Raw genomic sequence first — 17,758 nt, 5'->3', positions numbered from 1 at the left:
GGTCACTCGTACACTCGAGTGACTCGGCTGTCACTCTGCTTTTTCGAGTGGAATTTCCCTTCAAGGAATGTAGAGAGTGAAATATAAGCCGTTATATGTGAGTTGCAAAATTCACAACATACTCTTAGGTATTAAAGAAACTCCGATCACACCTACCTTTAGCAATTTAGCGGCTTCGTCGTATTGTGGTGGCGGCGGTTTGGTGTCCTCAGTGGTGGTGGTGGTGGTATTTTGTTGTTGCTGTTGCTGTTGCTGTTGAGCTTGCGCCTGCGCCACAAGAGCACCGAGCAACGAGCCATTCAGCTTGGTCGGTTTCGCCAGGTTCAAGACGATGGCCGTAGGTATCTGCACAGTGGTGCTATTTTTCGACTGGTTTTTCTTGTTGTTGATCGCGGTGAGAGTCGCGGAGTCGAGGATAGCGGTCGTGTTGTTTGGCTGCGCCTGCAGAAAAGCAGCGAGACTCGCCTTCGCGTTGAGTTGCTGGAACGCAGCATGTTGTTGTTGCTGCTGTTGCTGCTGCGACTGTTGCTGGCTCTGCTGTTGCTGCTGCTGCTGCTGCTGCTGCTGCTGTTGCTGCTGCTGCTGTTGTTGCTGCTGTTGCTGAAGATGCTGGAGCTGCTGCAAGTGCAGTGCCAGCTGTTGTTGCTGCATCTTGTTCTGTATGTGTTGCTGAAGCACCAGCTTCTCAGCGCGTACCGTCGCCGGCTGCGTTTGTCGAATCTGCTGCAGTTGCTGCTGCGACTTGTACAATTCGCGCTGCAACTCCTCTATCCGTTTCCTCTGTTCCTTGATGATATCATCTCCTGAAACACGAACTATGTCGTAAAAACACCCACATATGTGGTCTCTCTCTCTCTCTCTCTCTCTCTCTCTTCTCTCTCTTTCTCTCTCTCTCTCGAAGAAGAAGAAGAAGAAGAAGAAGCAATGATCTCGCTCGAAAGTCTCATCGTTTCTCGCGCATCAGCTCGCGCCGGGTTACAAGACCGCGTTCAACAAGACGAGATGGTTACCGAGATGATGAGTTTTACCTGGCGGACTCGACGGGTCGTCGTGTTCGCTGCTATGTGGCGAAGCCGTGCGCGGGCTGTTCGGCTCGTCTTTCACGGTAGAGCTAGGACTCTTCGCCTGCAAACTGGACTCGTCCGTCGTCACCAAGCCGGGTGTGTCCATCAGGATGTGACCCATGTGCGTGACATGCGGCCCGTTGGAATTGGAATTCGCGTTGCCGCTGGACGACTCCGTGAAAGGCTTCAGTCGTTCGATCAGCTGTGGCTTCGAGCCCGACACCGGCAGGTTCCGTCGCTTCAGCTCCACCTTCAGGTCGCTCACTGCGAACCACCACGGTATTACTTCACCGTTGCTCTCCTCATCATTTCGCGACGTACATCAAGCGCGCGACATCCTAGCGTACCTTTCATGTCCTCTAGCTTGCCCAGGGGCCTCAGCGGGGGCTGCTCCGACGGATTGTTCGAGGAATTCGAGGGTGCCGGGCTGGCGTTCGCGCTGCTCCCGCTCACGCTACCGGCGTCACTCGCACCGCTGCTGCTGAGCGACAGTGGTTTTTGCGCCGCCGGCAAGATGATTTGCGGATACTGAGGAGGTGAAAAGGGCGAGAAAGGTTCCTTCAGTTTTGTGTTTTTCATGGTGGGGTATTTCGTCGCGAAACAAACACGTGATAAGGCAAAATCGGACGTAACGGGACATTACGAGGAAATTTGAACAACTAACGCTATACTGATTAATCTAATTAACACGTTGAGGCTGCCATGGAGGGTCATCGGCCACTATAACCTAATCTAATTCTAACGAATCTAACGAAATCTAACGAATTCAATGCGCGACCGGGACCGCTAAGGAAATTAACTGACGGACATGTGTATTAGAAAATCTGCATTTACCGTAACTTTTAAGTTTGGTTATCCAGGTTTTAGTCGAGCTTTGGAAGAATCTTATATAAAACAGCGCGGCAGTCAACGTGATATAATTCAGATGTTTTGAAACGATAAAAATATTAATAAAATCTAATAATACAGAAAAAAAATGAAAAGTAAAACCAGTATAGTCTTTCTACTGCAAAAGTAAGAGACCGTAAGAGAAGAAAAAGAGAAAAGAAAAGAAACGACAGAGCTACAAGATCCGCTGCAGAAACCCGACATCCCGTCGTAAAGCGCGCATGCACCATCGACAAGCTGGTGCTATATCTAGTGTCTATCCACAAGCGCTGTACTAGTACAAGTATACTACCTTGTGCTGCCATTCGAGTTGCCATTGCAGGAAGAGCTGCTGCTGCTGCAGCAGCAGCTCGTAACTGGTCTCGCCGGGCGGCGCGGTGCCGAGGCCGGAAGTGCTGGACGACACCGGCGTCTTCTGCGCGTTCGGCGGTCCCTGGCGAAAGAATCGTTACGTAAGCCGGTGGGTGCCGTGCGCGCGAGAAACGCACAAACGCGCGCGATTGATGGTTCCTACGCAGCCGCGCGCTCAACAACGGCGCTAAAAGCCGCGCGCGCGCCGCGTCTTTACGTAACCGCGTGCGATCGGCCGCGAACGGACGATTCGCGAATGCGTCTCCGGACATCACTGTTCGTCCGCGAAGGGGCGAAATCTCGCAAGTACATATATACGCACGCACGTAGGCAGGCAGGCAGGCAGGCAGGCAGGCAGGCAGGTAGGTGACGTAGCTCCGGTTTCGCGAGCCGCGCGAGTGATAAATGATACATCAAGATGTTTTCTGCGCCCTCATTTGCACGCCCATTCCCGGCTCGCTTTCACACCGGGCCACGCCACCATATCCCCGAGTATTTCGGGCCGTGCTCGGACGCTGCTCCGCGAGACCGACCCGGTCCCGGGCTCCTCGGCGAGATTCGACTTCGCTCCGCTTCACTCGACTCGGCTTGGCGTCTATCGGGGCCCGAGGGAGACCCCGCGGCTTGCTCTCTTCGCAGCCGCCGCTCCTTGGCTTCCTCGCTCTTAGGTGCAATTAGCGCTCGAATTACTCAGAGCTAACGAGGTGGGGCCCCGGGCCCCTCTCGGGAGATCGCGAGAGTTAATCACCCGATACGATCTCCCTCCGAGGCTCGGAGGACCCCGCTGCCGCCGCCGCCGCCGCCGCCGTCGCCGCCACCGTCGTGGTCAACGGGAGCCGAGATTCACGGTTCGTGCAGCGTACTCGTTTTTACCTCGCCTTCTTCTGCCTCCTCCTCCTCCTACCCCCTCTTCCTTCTCGGCTACCTCCTTCTCCTGCGCCTCGCTGCCGCTCTTCTGAACCTTTTTGCTCCTCTCCCGTGGCCACGGCCGAAATGCGGCCCTCCGTTAGCCCACACGGAGCCGGCGCTCCGATGCAGGAACTAGTTTGTAGTGCGACCCGGCGGTACCCGGGTATACGATAATTATCGCGCGCCTCTGTATACATTGCGCTCGTGTCTCGCGTCGAAAAATACTTTGCACCTCGCGCACCGTACTCCCCTGCTCCCCCTCCCCCTGCCATCTCCCTGTCCGTCCCTTGGACCGTCCTTGGCCTCTCGGCGATTGGTGACTTCGAGAGGGATCGCTCGCTCGCAAAAAATAAGTCGGTACTATCAGTCGAATCGGAGTAGTCGGCTTCGAGCTTGCTTCGAAAAGTTGCTGAGAGACCGAGAGGCCGCTTCGCCGTCGTTGCCGTAAGAGCTGCCTATTACCGATGTGAAATGTCTTCATCGCGAGGCAACGATTTATTGGCCGGATTAATGTCCCGAGGATACTCAGGATAGCGCGAATTAACACGAGTGAGCCAAGTATGTCAAATCGTCGCTATGCCGAGAGAGAAAAAGTATGCGACAAATAAGAGATATTCATCAGAGTACATTCGGTCGAAAGCGTAGCCTTTCGTGTATGAAACAGCTGTTTATTCAATTTCGACAAACAAATGTTTAATAAATAAGTTATGTCATCAATACTCACGAATAGATACTTCTTATCTCTTAGATGTTTTTTCTCTCAAAATAAATTGTCTTCATGTCATGCTAAAACGTCGCTCGTTCCTGGCGACGAGCATTTCGCGCCGTTTCGAAGAGGCATCTTAGCCGCGCCACGACTGCGCATCTCGCCACTTCGCTGCGAGTTGGCGGCTGATTTAAGGGAGATTTCGCTGCTCGGCTGATCGTATGCCGAGGAAACGCCAATTTTCGCGAGCGACGATGGAAATAGCGCATTATCGCCACGTGAGACATCGGTCGCGCTCAAGGACACGAACAGTGATGCCGGTCTATCTCGATGATGCTCAAGAACACTCGATAATTGAAAGCTTAGCCGCCCGGCGCGATAAAGTCGATTCTCCTCCCTGCGGACGAGAATGAACAGCATCATTCTGCGACTCGACGGATATACGAGAGAGGCGAGAGAGAAAGAAAGAAATAGAGAGAAAGGGGGACGGAGAAGGGGAAACGACGAAGAGCGCGCGCGCGCGTCTATTTCTTTCTCTCTCTCTCTCTCTCGCTCTCTCTCGCTCTCTCTCGCTCTCGCTTTCGCTCGAGCGCGTGCAAGTCACACAGAATGACACGCCTGTTCTGCCGCGGTCGCAGCGCGTTGCTGAAATGTTGACACAATAAATTGAAAGCGATCTTACTTTGTACTCGTGGAACTTGATCGTGCGGGTCTTGGGCTGGCTCTTGGTCTTCGACTTCTTTCTGTTCTTGTCCTTCCCGGGGGCGTCGCTCCTTTGGCACGTGGTGGCTGCGGCGGCGGCGGCGGCGGCGGCCGCGGCGGCTATCGGGCTCGGCTGGGGTCGCGGGGTGATCGCCGCCGGTGGCGGCGCCGGGGGCGAAGCTATCGAAATGTTGGACAGCGGGCTCAGGCTGGACGTCGTCGAGCCGAGGGACATCGGGCTCGGCGCCGGCGCCAATGGCAGGAGAGTCGTCGACGGACCATTCGTCTGGCTCGCCTATTAGAGGAAACAGAGAAGAGATCGCTTCATTTTTTCGCCTGTTCGCTTTTTGTTCCCTCGCTCCTCCGCGTCGACATTCTCGCTCGGGCTCGCCACGGGGTATCGATCGCCACGTCGCCGATGCAATTGCGTCGGTCTCGCGGAGACCTCCTCGATAAAAGTCTGGAATCGCGTCGCGAGTCGCGATTAATCTTCGTTGCGCTCGACCGATGGTCCCGTCGTTGCCACGGATAATTCGGAGATCTACTTGGAAAAACCGGTGTAATTTTCTCATTTACCCAAAGACCCGGCACAACGTCCCTCAATCGCCTCGATGACGCGATACTATTTCTCGTGAGTATTTACCGCAAATAGATTCTCCAGTGATGGCAAAAAGAGATTCGTGGGAAGTTCCTCGAAACGATCATTTATCCGGCAACACGCGAAACTCCAAGACTCACTTTTGCGAAAATCTTCCAGAAAATCTGCACTGTTTTTCGAGTGTCATTGATCTCTCATTTAAGAATTATATAATCTCTCTCTCTCTCTCTCAATTAAGAATTTACGTTGTCCGAAAAGTCGATTTTCGAGCGTTCGTAAGGTAAGCAGGAAGAGCTTCAGCAGTAAGAGGCACGAAAATCCAAAATTTATCGATGAAAATTTCTTCAAAGAATTTACAGAATTTACTTCCATCTCGACGATGTTTTTTTGGATATTAGTGCGTTAATTGAAAAACTTTTACATCTTCGCCTGAACAAGAATACTAAATTTCGTCGGCAGATTTACCTGCGTGGAAGTGAGCTGCTGCTGACTCTGCTGGGCTTGCTGCTGCTGGCCCTGCTGCTGCTGCGTGCCCACGACCGTGTTGCAAAGCTCGGCGAAGGTCTGTATCGTCGACTCCGTGGATGTCTGCTGGAAGACCGGAGACGTCGACGAGACCACGACGGCGCCGCCGGTCGTCGGTATGCTGAGGGAAACCGTAACGATGCCCGCGGACGCCGCCGCGGTTTCGAGAACATCCGATCGCGACTCCAGCTGAGGTGAAGGCGCACCCTCTGAGCTTTGGGAGTCATCCTCGAAGGTGATATAGTGGTCCGGGTGCTGGGGCTTCGTCACTTGCCCCTCGCAAGTGGCCTTGAAGGGAATGTGACCCTCTGGAGGAAGAATTTCATCGTAGAAGTGACATCATCAGATATCATCATTTTCATCGCGGTGAGAGAGATTCCGGGATTGTAAAATCTAAATTAGTAGGATCGATGACAAATTTTTCGTAATTAAGAATAATAATTAATTTTTAATTAGTTCTTAAGCTTCCAGTCACAAAGAGTTAAGAGACAATGAGAGTTATACATAGTTAGAGTATGTCTCATAATTACGTTTTAATTTGTGTGCCAGGAGAAAATATCCAAGAATCAAATATATATTTTTCATCATATTCACACACAAGTAACGGTTATATTTTTCGTTCAGATGTACATCGAGTTGAGATGGAATAATTTCACCCCCTTGATCAGGGGCGCAATAAATAAATATCTGCCCTACGGATGAGAGGGTTTATCAAAGAACAGGAGGGGAGGAGAAAGAGATTATCGACGATTACCTTTGACCGCCCTCTCGATGGGTTCTTCAGTATGAAGGATGTTCTTCTGAATGAGCTCGAGCGGGCCGGGTCGATGGCTGAGCTGATCGTTGAGTTGATCGGCCAGCCTGGCCTTCTTCAGCATCCGTTGCCGTTCGGCCAGGCTCGGATCCACATGCCCCACATCCTCGAGGATGTGTTGCCTAACCAGCTCGTCCCTGCCGGGTCGTTGCTGGATCTTCGCCTTCAGCAGATCGCCCGTTTTCGCTCGCTCCAGCTGCTTCCGTTGCTCGTGGAACGCCGGCGGCGTCTTCAGCGCTGCGTGTGCGAAGCAAAACATTCTTGACTCTCTGTCTCTCTTTCTCTTTCTCTCTTTCGTGTCATATCACGATAGCCCCGCTCTTTCCGGCGCGATTAATCTCACACAAGCGCGGGGACCCGCTGAGATATATTACACCGGGCGCGCCTCCGACGGTAAAAATGTGATTGCGAAGCCGCCGCCGCGCCGCGAGGACCGACGCGCGAAATCATCGCCAGTTATTCGTAATCGATAATCCCCGGCGCGTTAATTCCCGTTAATCGAGCGGCATTTCTCTCTCGCGCGGAAAAATCGGGGGCCGATCGGCCGAGTCTCAGCGACCGACGCGGCGCGCATACTGCGAGCATCAATTTCCGGGATGATGACCCTCAAAAGCGTCCGCACGGCGCCGTTTTCGTGTCAACGTGACACGTCCTCCCTGTCTGTCTGTGTCTCTCTCCCTCTCTCTCTTGCGCGCGCGCGCGCGCGCGTCCGTACACATTCCCCAGCACCATTAAGTCGCCGGATAAATGATCTCCGAAGCGCCGATCCCTAACCACTATTTCCGGACGCGGATGCTACGTCCGCGCGCGGTGCAGACGCGAGTCGCGTCATTACGCCGAATAAAAGGCATGTACCCACCACCTACGGCCCCGATGTGTCAACGGAAATGTGAAAATACACGAGGCGCCCTGGTATTTTAACCGCGTGCCGTAAGTTTCCATCCGCCGTCTCGTCGTGGACGAGAGAGACGAGCGCGCCCAACGGCTCTCCCCTCCCTCTCTCGTTCTCTCTCCCTTTGCGAGGAGCGCGCGAGCACACGGCGTTTCTTTTTCATTCTTTTCGACTCTCTTCCACTTCATTTTCCTCTTTTTCGGCGAAGCCTGCTTCGAGATTAATCGCCGGTATAATTCCCTTGCGCGTCGTTGCGACCGCGAGAGAGACGCGACGTTTCCTCGGATATTACTCTTCGGCTCGTTACGGAGGATTTACGACGCGTTCGCGAAGGTACGAGGGGCCACGTCGAAAAGTGAAGAACCGGGGAGGGGGGCAGAGAGAAGGGGGCTGCTTCTTTCCGATTTCTCTCGACTGCTCGGGCTGCCGAAGAACGAAGTCGAGGGCAACGAAGAGACGCGAAGAGTCTGCGAACGATATCTGCTGAGCGGAGGAAAAAGAGCGATTGAACGAACGAATTGGCGTCGTAAAAATCCGAAATTCTGTTTCCTCCGACCGAAAAGCCGTCTGGCTCGTTGATTGTCGCGCTCGCTTAAACGATCCTCCTCTTCTCCGCGAGACGTGATTTGCCGTCTCGCCGAAATTGTCTATTTTTTCGCGATATTTCCAGCCGCCCGGGCGTGGCTCCGCTATCGGGACGGGATGCGTCGTTTTCGTTTCCTCGTTGCGAAATCACCGTCAGTCCGTTGCCTTTCGAGATGACAGCGGCGCGACGACGTGCACCAGCGAGACGTCCGACGACGTCCTTGCGACGCCTATTCTAATCTCAGACGAACTGTCTGAGGGACGTCGTTAATTTGCCGCAATAAACGTCGTCTCTTCCGCGGTTGGAGTAAGCTCAAGATTCGCGAAATAAAATAAGAGGCCCCAGCGCGACTTCCCAGAGCACGACGATCGACACCTTCCTCGGGGAAAAACGCCGCCGGTCTATTTGCATTTTGCCCCGTTGTTGTATCCGCCTTGTATGTACGGCCGATGCACAAGCGCTACGTGATGTACGGTACGACCTGGCACGCACCTCGCCGCGCGGCCGCCGAAGGCGAAACTACAAATTTCGCGGCTATTCCGTACACTCGGCGCGTTATTGTGTAATTCCATTCAATTGCTTATCCATAACGTTCCACGAGCGATCTGCCTGTGCATCTTCATTCTCGAACGCATCGTCGAGTCTCCAGCAGATCGTGCAACGATCGTGCGATATAATTCAAAGTAATAACGCGCGTATCGCAGTCTTTTTCTGCAGCAATCTGTCGTATCGGTGTATAAAATATATTAATCGCAAGAATCTCATGTACGGCGAGAGATTTCGTAATTTTTTCGTATGAGAGAGAGAGAGAGAGAGAGAGATTAAGAGCGACACAATTTCGAAGCAACGTCGAGAATGCACCACGAGCGAGATGCGATAATGCCGTCGCCGGTGAATGGCACTTTCCCGGTTCCGAAAAACGCTTCGCAGAACGGCGTCAATTTGCGCGTGTAATGGATTTATAACATAACATAACCGGCCGGCTTCTGCGAAAGCGGCTATTATTCCGGGGCGCGCGCGGGCGCACACGACGAGGCGGCGCGCGGCGAGAGCTCGACGCCTCAGAAGTTGCAGATGAATGAATCGCCGCTGGTATGGAAATGTAACACGCGGCTTCGCGTAATGCAGGCCGAACGAGGGCTATCAAACCCGCGTATTTTCATCAGCCGGCGATATATACCGGGTTGTGCTATAAACGCGCCGGCGCGGCGCGCCGCCGGCCGGTTAACAAGAGCAATATTTTAGGGTGTGACCCAAATAATTACTGGATGCCCGTGTTCTCGTTCTGGTAAACATTTGGTACCCGTCGTAAATCTACCGGGCAACTAGACTGGCTGCTCTTTACGTGGCTGCTGCATCGCCGACCGCTTCGGGGCTGCGCGGCGAGAATACGACGACGCGCGCCATACGCCGCGAATGTGCTCCGGGACTTTTGTTGCTTCATTTACTCCACGTGTGTGTGTGTGTGTGTGCCGCGTGAGTTTACTTCGTCGTCGTGCGATGACGTCAATGAGGAAGAAGAAGCTTTCGATCTCGCTCGTGCTTGGCCGAGAAGCACGGGTCGCGAGATAGGGCGGGAATAATTTATCGCAAAGGACAGAGTTTTCCCTTTCCGCGCGCGCGCGCACGCGAAATACCGTCCGGACGTTCTCGCGACGCATCCTCCCCCCCCCCTCACCCTTTGGACTCACCGCGACGACAGAGAGAAACTAATGAACTCGATTTTGCTCAAGAAGCGAAATAATCACTCAATGTGGGCGCAATTTGTCCCAAAGATATAATTGCTAATTAATCGTGATGAAAGAAGAAATTGCCTAATAAGTCAAATAATTACGCGACAATGACTTTGTAGGTAACAATTCCGATTCAATTCTTAACTCAATTTCGATAACAACAATCGACTCACGCGCTCTCTCCGTGGCAGCTGATTGAATCATTAAACGGTCAATTGATCGTCTCGAAGGCGAGTCGCTTCGTCTCGCTCCGGAAGCGCGCAAAAACGCTCGGCTGTTGTTAAAAGCGATTAACTCGATTCGTCGCGAAGCAATGGAGCGCGCTTTCGAAGTGTCCTAGACACCGATCTCGCGTTTCTCGAAAACGTCAAGCGACAATTAACTCGTGCGTGCGTGGCCATGTCGATCGGTCCCACGCACGCTCGCGATGAAATGCGTCTTCGAGGCCGCGAAGGCCAGCGTGGAAGGCGATCACGTTCGATTCACGGCCGTTGCGCGATCGCAACGTCCGCACGGCGAAGGGAGGAGGGTCGGCTCTCCGAAATCGCAGCGAGCGCAATTTTTCGCCAAGAAGCAGAGCAAGAGAGAAAGACGCGCGTATAAACGGCGCATAATAAACAAGCGGATCAACACTTACGTGGCATGATGCCTTGCGCAACCAGCTGATTGATGGGTCGCCTCAGCATGAGCTTCACCTTCAGCGCTGCAACAGAAAAAGGGTGCCGCCGGTCATAAAGTGCGCCTCCTTAGTTACAGGGAAGAAATTAGGGGCCAATTCGAGAGGAGAGGAGGGGAGAGGGAGAGAAAGAACGGCTGCTTCGTGGAACTTTTATTCGAGCGAGTGCGTTGCACTCCCCTCGAGCTGAACGAGAGGGAGTCGCGAGGAGGCGGAGGGCGCCGCTGCCGCCGACATCGCCGCTCGTGAAAACCTCCCGTCTCTCGACGGCATCGCTCCAATTTCTGCGGGATTTCCGCAGAAGAGTCGCGACAGCCGCGAAATCTCAGGCCGCGGCGAGGAGAGCGCGCGATGTTTCTATAAAAATCACGGAGATCAAAGTCGATCGTTTCGCCCGAAGCGCGCGGGCTTCTTTCCTGTTGCTGTTATTTCCCTCGCCGCATACCGCCGCGCGCGCCCCTTTCTGCTCCTTTTAGAGGCCGGTAGTTGTATTTTAGAGGCGACCACGCCGGCGGTCGCCTCGCTTGTGAATTTTTATAACGGGACTGTGGGTCCAAGTGGAGCGCGACGGGGAGACAATTCCAAACGAGCGTCTCAGGACGCTCTCGTTATCTAGACAAGAGTTCGTCAACACATTTTTTTTTCTTTTTTTTAATAGGAATAATTAAGACACATGACAGTGTCTGATATGATACTGCGAACACACCGCGTATATATGTGTGAATATTTCGAAATGTCTTCCTTCGCATCAGCGATGGCACTGCTAATCTCGATCTCGATAGATTTCTTTTGATCACAAAGTATAACTACGAGACCGCTACCTCCCAGACTCTGTGTGTATTCTCACTCATCAGCGTACTTCGTCTCCCTGCGAATCGGAAATGGCGAGGACCGCGCACCGGGCGACGAGGACGCGTCGAGGAGCAAAGGTCGGCGGAACGAGCGGAGGCCTCCCCGTGCGCGCGGGACTCGGGCTACCCGGGCATACAAATTAACACACAAAGGGCGGGCGGTTATAAATACGCATACGACGCGGGCCAGATTGCATAAATTGCCCGCGAAAGAGGAAGAACAATCTGAATTCAAAGCAGCCAATGCCCCGACGAAACGCCTGGCGCACTGCCTTCGACGCATAATGGTTCATCCGCGGCGGGACTCGCCGCTTTAGTGCCGCTGGACTCGCTCTCGTAACCGGGCTCAGCTCCCCCGAATCCTCGTCAACAAATGCTAAATCACCGGTCCGCCCGACTCCCCTTCCCGCCGGGCGCGGCCCGCGATCTCCGATCGTTTCGCCAAATTGTTACGCTAACATCGCGCCGCGGGACTTCCGAAGCACCGTGTATAGCAACACCGCCGCGCGGTTGTTAACCCTCGGTGTATCATCAGGCTTCATCATCGGAATGGAGGAACGTAATTTGAATTACTTCTCGAGTTTCCTCTTTGAGCTTGCAGCTTTCGCCCCTTTCTTTCCGCGCTGATGAAAGAAAAAAAATCGATCTGTCGCTTTTCGGGAAACTAAAATGAAACTCATTTCAGCGCTTGCGCGACTCCTTCAGTGAGACAGAGAGAGAGAGAGAGAGAGATCCGATTTCCCTTTGTGAGAATTTTGTTCTTGAGCGGTTTCCGTTATTTTTAAGGATTGATATGTGTTTTATTGTAACTTCGATTCTTCTTCAGAGATTTCTTTTCGAAAGAAGAAAGGAAAAATTATTTATTCCTGTCAAAATTTGAATAAAAGCGCATGCGCCATCTCGCGTAGTATAATGTAGGGTCAATTATCGCCGATGACGAAGTCGCCGGATCGATCGCATTGTCGCGTATCACTTCCGCCACGAGCGATGCGGCTTATTCGTCGGGCGTTCTTAATCAAATCACATCGTCTCGGATCTGCGATCGCGGCTCGGGATCGAAGGCGCGTGCTCGGGCAACTTTGACACAGAATCATCGTCCATGACGCCGCGAATGAGGCTCATCCGGGAGGACGACCCGGGTCGCGGGTCTACACCTCGTGTTCCTTATGTAAACACGCGTTCTATACCGAGCGAGACGAAATTAATGCGGAGTTTGGTCCTACGCGTGTCTCGCGCAATGAAGCATCCGTCTCGACGCTCGTTGCAGCAATTCCTTTTATTTTCCACTAATTTATGTCGAGCGCCTCGCTCCGTCTCGTTCTCGTTTCCTCCCTCGCCGCTCGCTCTCGGACTTTGTCAGGGTGAAAACAGTGAAATTTCTCAAAGTCGCAGAATTTTGGCGAAACATAAAATAATGTCTTACGACGATTAGATATTATTCATTCAAGATTGATCAATTTTGCTTATTAATTCGCCCATCATTTTAGTCCACAGAGATTTTAGTTCGACGTCTTTCGGTTGCGAAGGAAGTGGGGGAATTTCTGGTTCTCGCGATCAAATTCGGTTCATACGCCCGGTCAAGTCCGGTCCTTTCGGTGAAGACGCATTTGGTTCGTGCATCGTCGCATTAATTCAAGCAGTCTTCTTTTCTTCGTGCGCATACATTCTACTAGGGAAGATACTATAGGTCGCGCGCGCGCTGTACTAATGTACCTCCGGGCACGATTTCCCAAGATCGATAACGGGGATACCGATCGGGAATGCTCGTTAGAAGATAAGACGGACATAATCGCGATTAAAACGCATCTCTACGACGACGCGGTGTAACGTTTGCCTTGCACCTTGTATCCGCGCTGATAATAACTCGCGGCTCGTGCGTGACTCCAAATCGCCGTGCTCCGATTATCGCTCGGCTCTCGTAATCGCCACATAATTCGCGCTAATTAGCGATTTCGTTCGGTCAAGTTACGTTAAGTCGCTCGTAGCGACCGCGAGACCGTCCAACCGGCGCGATGGGAAGAACAGATTCCGCCTAAGGGAGCTAAGAGAGCAGCTACGTTCCGAACAAATTCTGCAAATTCGCCGGAAGTGGCATTTTTCGACGAGATCGGAATTCCTCGCTCGTTTCCTGCACGAAACGTATGAAAATCGCGGCTACGGGACTACTTAACCGGAAAAATCGCCGCGCCCTCGCGTCGCGGTTGGCTCCGCTCTGGATTTCCAACTTTGCACTCAAACGACGGTCGATGATGAAGTTTCGGGTAGACCGCAGCGCGCTACCCGCCGAGCGAAACGGAGCGGAGCCCGAAGCGAGGCGAATTCAGAGTGGAACGGAGCGCATTAGGAAGCACGAGGGGGGAGGATAAGATGGATGCTAACGACCGGGGAGCTAGCGGCGCTAGCTACCGGGAGATACGCCGGAGCAAACGTCGCATCGAGAGATGCGGCTGGCCGGTCGGCCGACCGGTCGCCGCTCGCTCTCGCTCTCTTCCTCCCCCGAGTGCGCGCACGTGCATAGTTGTCCCGTGTAAAGCCGCCGGTACGGCTGATTACGACTCCGTGGCTCGTGGCCGATCGCGCTTACGGGAATTCCCACCGTGTCTCGCATTTCTGGGAGCTTCCGCCGATGTTTCGCCCCGGGAAGCCGTGCCTCGGCTAATTTCTTAAGCCCGCAGGCTCGCGCAGTCCAGTTACGCGCGCGCGAAATTCAGCTTCGACACGCGCTAATCGATAACGATTAGCTGCACCGTCGATTCAATCCGACGAACAAGTCCGGAGCAAGTCGCTGTGATGCGAGACATTCGAGAAACTGTGGACGCTGTGAAAAATATCCGAGGACTAAATCTGCGGCTGCGACGGTGCGTTCGATACTCTTTCCTCTGTTGAGAGAGTATTTCCGCGTATTTCGTAAAACGCGCTCTGAATCTCCTCGAGTGGGATTCCACTCGCAAGATAGAGCGACAGGCAAACCGCATTTTCAAGATTCTTTTCAATTGAAATTACCAATTGAAAAATTCAATTTACCAAATTTCCCCCCGAGGAAACATTTGATTTAGGAAAGAATTTGAAGAAACACATGAGAGGAAGAAGTCTGTCGACACGAGTCTGCCGATACGATGGTGCGTCTCTGGATGGATCTCGCGCGGTCTCTCGCGACGCCGACTGGACTCTTTACGCCTCTTTATTTTCGAGATTACGATGTACCCGCCGACCGAAGACAAACGCGTTTCAACGCGTGCTTCCGCGCGCTCTCGCCCGCGCAAAAATACACGTAGTACGATGAACGCGTCGAAATATCGCCGAGGTTGCTAGCCCCGCGCGATCTATCATATACCGGCATGCCTAAATGTTTACACAGTCAACACAGTAAATTTCGCGGCAGACACCCTTTACGATTGCAATAAAACTCACGACGTCGGATATTGTATCAATATTAAGCCGCTACTTCGCCCGCGCGCGTCGTCCGCGCCGATTTAAAGCTGACTTTCAATTCGCGGACCTACTTACGCGCTCGCGCACTCACGCACACACGCACGCGGATATCGCGAGGCGTACTTCAGGCTAAATTCATTACCGTGCTCCCACGCGTTAGCGTTAGCGAGGCAATGTTAATTGCAAAGTTTCCGGATGCCGGGAGATATGGGAACCACGCGCCGCGAGCAAGTATTCGCGCCATCCATAGAATGCAGATTCGCGCGGTGCATTCCTGAGAGGCGATTATGCCCGCGCGTACAGCCTTTGCCACTTTGATTCTCGCTCCGGCCGTTTCTCTCGGCCCCTCTCGCCGCGCGACGTGTGTGCATCGCGTTTATGAACTCTCGTTAATTTAACGAGCGGATAATAAACCGTCCCCGTAAGAATAATTGGATAATATTTTGTAATTGCGCGAGAGAGACGCGCGCGCGCGCGCACAGAGGGCGTCGGCGGCGGCGGCGGGCGTGGTGTTGGCGTTTTGTTGGCACGCTGCTCTCAAGATACAATCGGCGCGGGTCGCTTCTTCAAACAATTATACACCCCCCAGCGCGTGGCGCTCGATCTGAAGCATCGAGCGTTTCTCTTGGTCCTACCTTCAGCCTTAACGAATTTGCATCTTAGTTACCTCCACTTTCGTACTCTTCTAAACCGCTTGCCGCGCGACTGATCGAGGAATTAACTCTTTGCGGACGAATTGTTGCTACGGCGGCACAAACAAGTGAGAATACGAAATTTTATCTAAAACCGTCTTTTGTTCGCACCGTGTTGTCGGTGCACTATATTCTAATATCTAATACACCCAAACGAAGTTTTCTTTATGTAAAGTGATTTTTCCCATAGTCTCCCATATTCTAGGCGAAGCCTTTTGTAAGAAAAGGATTCCTCTTTCGATCAAAACGAACCGTTCATCTAAGATTTATTAGATATTATTCTGTTTTCCTCTTATTTCAAGAGGATTTCCTCTTAAATCAATTAATTTTCCTCTTCAATTTTCCTCTTCGAGAGGAACGCTTGTCGGCGTTTTTCCTCTTTCATCTACTCACATGGAAACACTCTATCTGTACATACGACGATCGTCGCCACATTTATTTCATGGACAGTGTCTAGAGCAAAGGAAGAAAGAAGGGAAATCGTCGTTATTCAGTTTGTGTTGTTTTTTCCGGTTGTTTCGTCATGAACCAAGTTCAAGAATTTTTGGAGAAAATCGACTTAAAGACATACTTCAGCCTATATTTCAGCATAAGTACATACATATATCCAATCGTATCGCATCGCATACTACATTAAATGCTATTTAGAGTACTTAAAATTATAAATTTATGTTTTTTCCTACTTTTTCAACAGAAAGTAAAAAAAATTTAATTAGATTCTTTTCCGGACAGTTTCATAATAATTTTCTCTCCTTTGCCTATAAAAGAACCTATATAATCAGTAAAAATAAAGTACAGTAAGAATATAGTAAGATAATAATCCTCTTAAAAAATATTAAATAATCTGTGTATAAAAGGAAATTTATATTAAAATCAATAAGATTTGCATTATACATACAACATATATTCTTTGAAATTTAAGAATAATGTGTTTATAATATTTTCCTCTTAATTTTAGAGTACATCCTCTTGAGGCCATATATAAGAATAAAATCCTCTAAAATTTAGATAATTCCGCTACTTCCGTACTTCTGAAATCACTTTTTTTCATATACTTTAATTACTACAATAAAATTTTCATGAAACAATATATATCTTTTATTCCTTCATTCTGATATTTATATATTTAATGCATAACCTTGTTTTACATAGAAAATATGCTCAACCTGTCGGGAATCAGAGTCGAGAAAGCACTCGTCCGTGAAGGGTTAATGATTAACGTTGACATATTTCTCGAGCCACCAAGGCTCGTCGCAAGCCCGGGAAACTGAGGTGCGCGAGTGTCTTGTAAAGTTAGCACGACGTTTTGCGAATTAATAAAAAAATAAACATTGTTTCAGTAGCACTTCTCGTTATTTTATTGTTCTTTCCTCATTATGCAAAAATGTTCCGTATAAATGTATAATACCAAAAAACCGAAAATTAAGATGTGTCATGCTAATTTCTGAAGTATTACAATACAAGAAGACAATAAATATTATGACAACTGACGATTGTTCTAGCTTGTTCTAAGCAAGTTTAGTCTAAATATAACATTTCAGAACAAAATGCCAAAAACTGACCAAAAAAGCCGCAATTGAAAAATATACTTACTTCGCATTGGTACTAGTTGTTTTTGAGTCAATTTTTAGTCAATTTTGTCCTAAAATGCTATATCTACATTAAATTTGCACAGAACTAGCTAGAACAATCGTCAGATGTCGGAATATTTATCGTCTGTCTCCTTGTACTTCAGAGGGAGGAGTGTCGTGCTGGAACGCGAAGTTGACACGACATTTCTTAATTTGCAATTTTTTGGTCGATTTTTGGCATTTTGTTCTGAAATGTTATATTTACGCTATTGCTTGCACAGAATAAGTCAGAACAATCGTCAGTTGTCAGATAATACTTATCGTCTTCTTATACTTCAGAGGGAGGAGTGTCGTGCTGGAATGCGAAGTTAACACGACACATATTAATTTTCGGCTTTTTGGTATTATGTATGCGGAACATTTTTTCATTTTTTGAAGAACAATAGAACAATGAAAAGTGCAATGTTTATTTTTTATTAATTCGCAAAACGTCGTGCCAACTTCACAGACACGGTGCGCGATCGATGCGCGCTGCGTTATTACTTCGCTCCGAGGGCGCGAGAATGCCGAAGCGCGCGCGTCGTCCGAAGTTGTCGTTGATTTTACGATCATCCCGCGAGCGCGTGCCTCGCGCGACGGCCGCTTTACGATGTCGGCACTGCGGCGAATAAATCAACGCGGCTGGAATCCTAAGCGCGGCGTTAAAGCGTTAAATATTTCCGGAAGAGATCGGAGATCCTCCCGGCGATCCCATAAATATCAGCCGTC

The 17,758-nt window shown here is 50.9% G+C and overlaps 1 protein-coding gene across 2 annotated transcripts in view; it reads right to left on the bottom strand.

Moving 5' to 3' along the window:
• The window catches only part of LOC105186904 (Myocardin-related transcription factor), a 202,892-nt gene that overhangs the window by 1,533 nt on the left and 183,601 nt on the right, over positions 1-17,758 (bottom strand). For both annotated transcript variants that reach the window (XM_025307421.1, XM_025307422.1), the window contains 8 exons: positions 10,406-10,471; positions 6,498-6,794; positions 5,684-6,051; positions 4,601-4,915; positions 2,245-2,385; positions 1,412-1,592; positions 1,029-1,328; positions 157-803 (listed from right to left, as the gene is read on the bottom strand). In XM_025307421.1, coding sequence (XP_025163206.1) covers positions 157-803; positions 1,029-1,328; positions 1,412-1,592; positions 2,245-2,385; positions 4,601-4,915; positions 5,684-6,051; positions 6,498-6,794; positions 10,406-10,471 — 2,315 coding nt within the window. The remainder of the gene's footprint in view (positions 1-156; positions 804-1,028; positions 1,329-1,411; positions 1,593-2,244; positions 2,386-4,600; positions 4,916-5,683; positions 6,052-6,497; positions 6,795-10,405; positions 10,472-17,758) is intronic.

This window comes from Harpegnathos saltator, unplaced genomic scaffold, assembly GCF_003227715.2.
Source record: "Harpegnathos saltator strain DR-91 unplaced genomic scaffold, Hsal_v8.6 scaffold86, whole genome shotgun sequence".
Classification (NCBI taxonomy): domain Eukaryota; kingdom Metazoa; phylum Arthropoda; class Insecta; order Hymenoptera; family Formicidae; genus Harpegnathos; species Harpegnathos saltator.
This window is presented reverse-complemented; position numbering and strand designations above follow the sequence as displayed.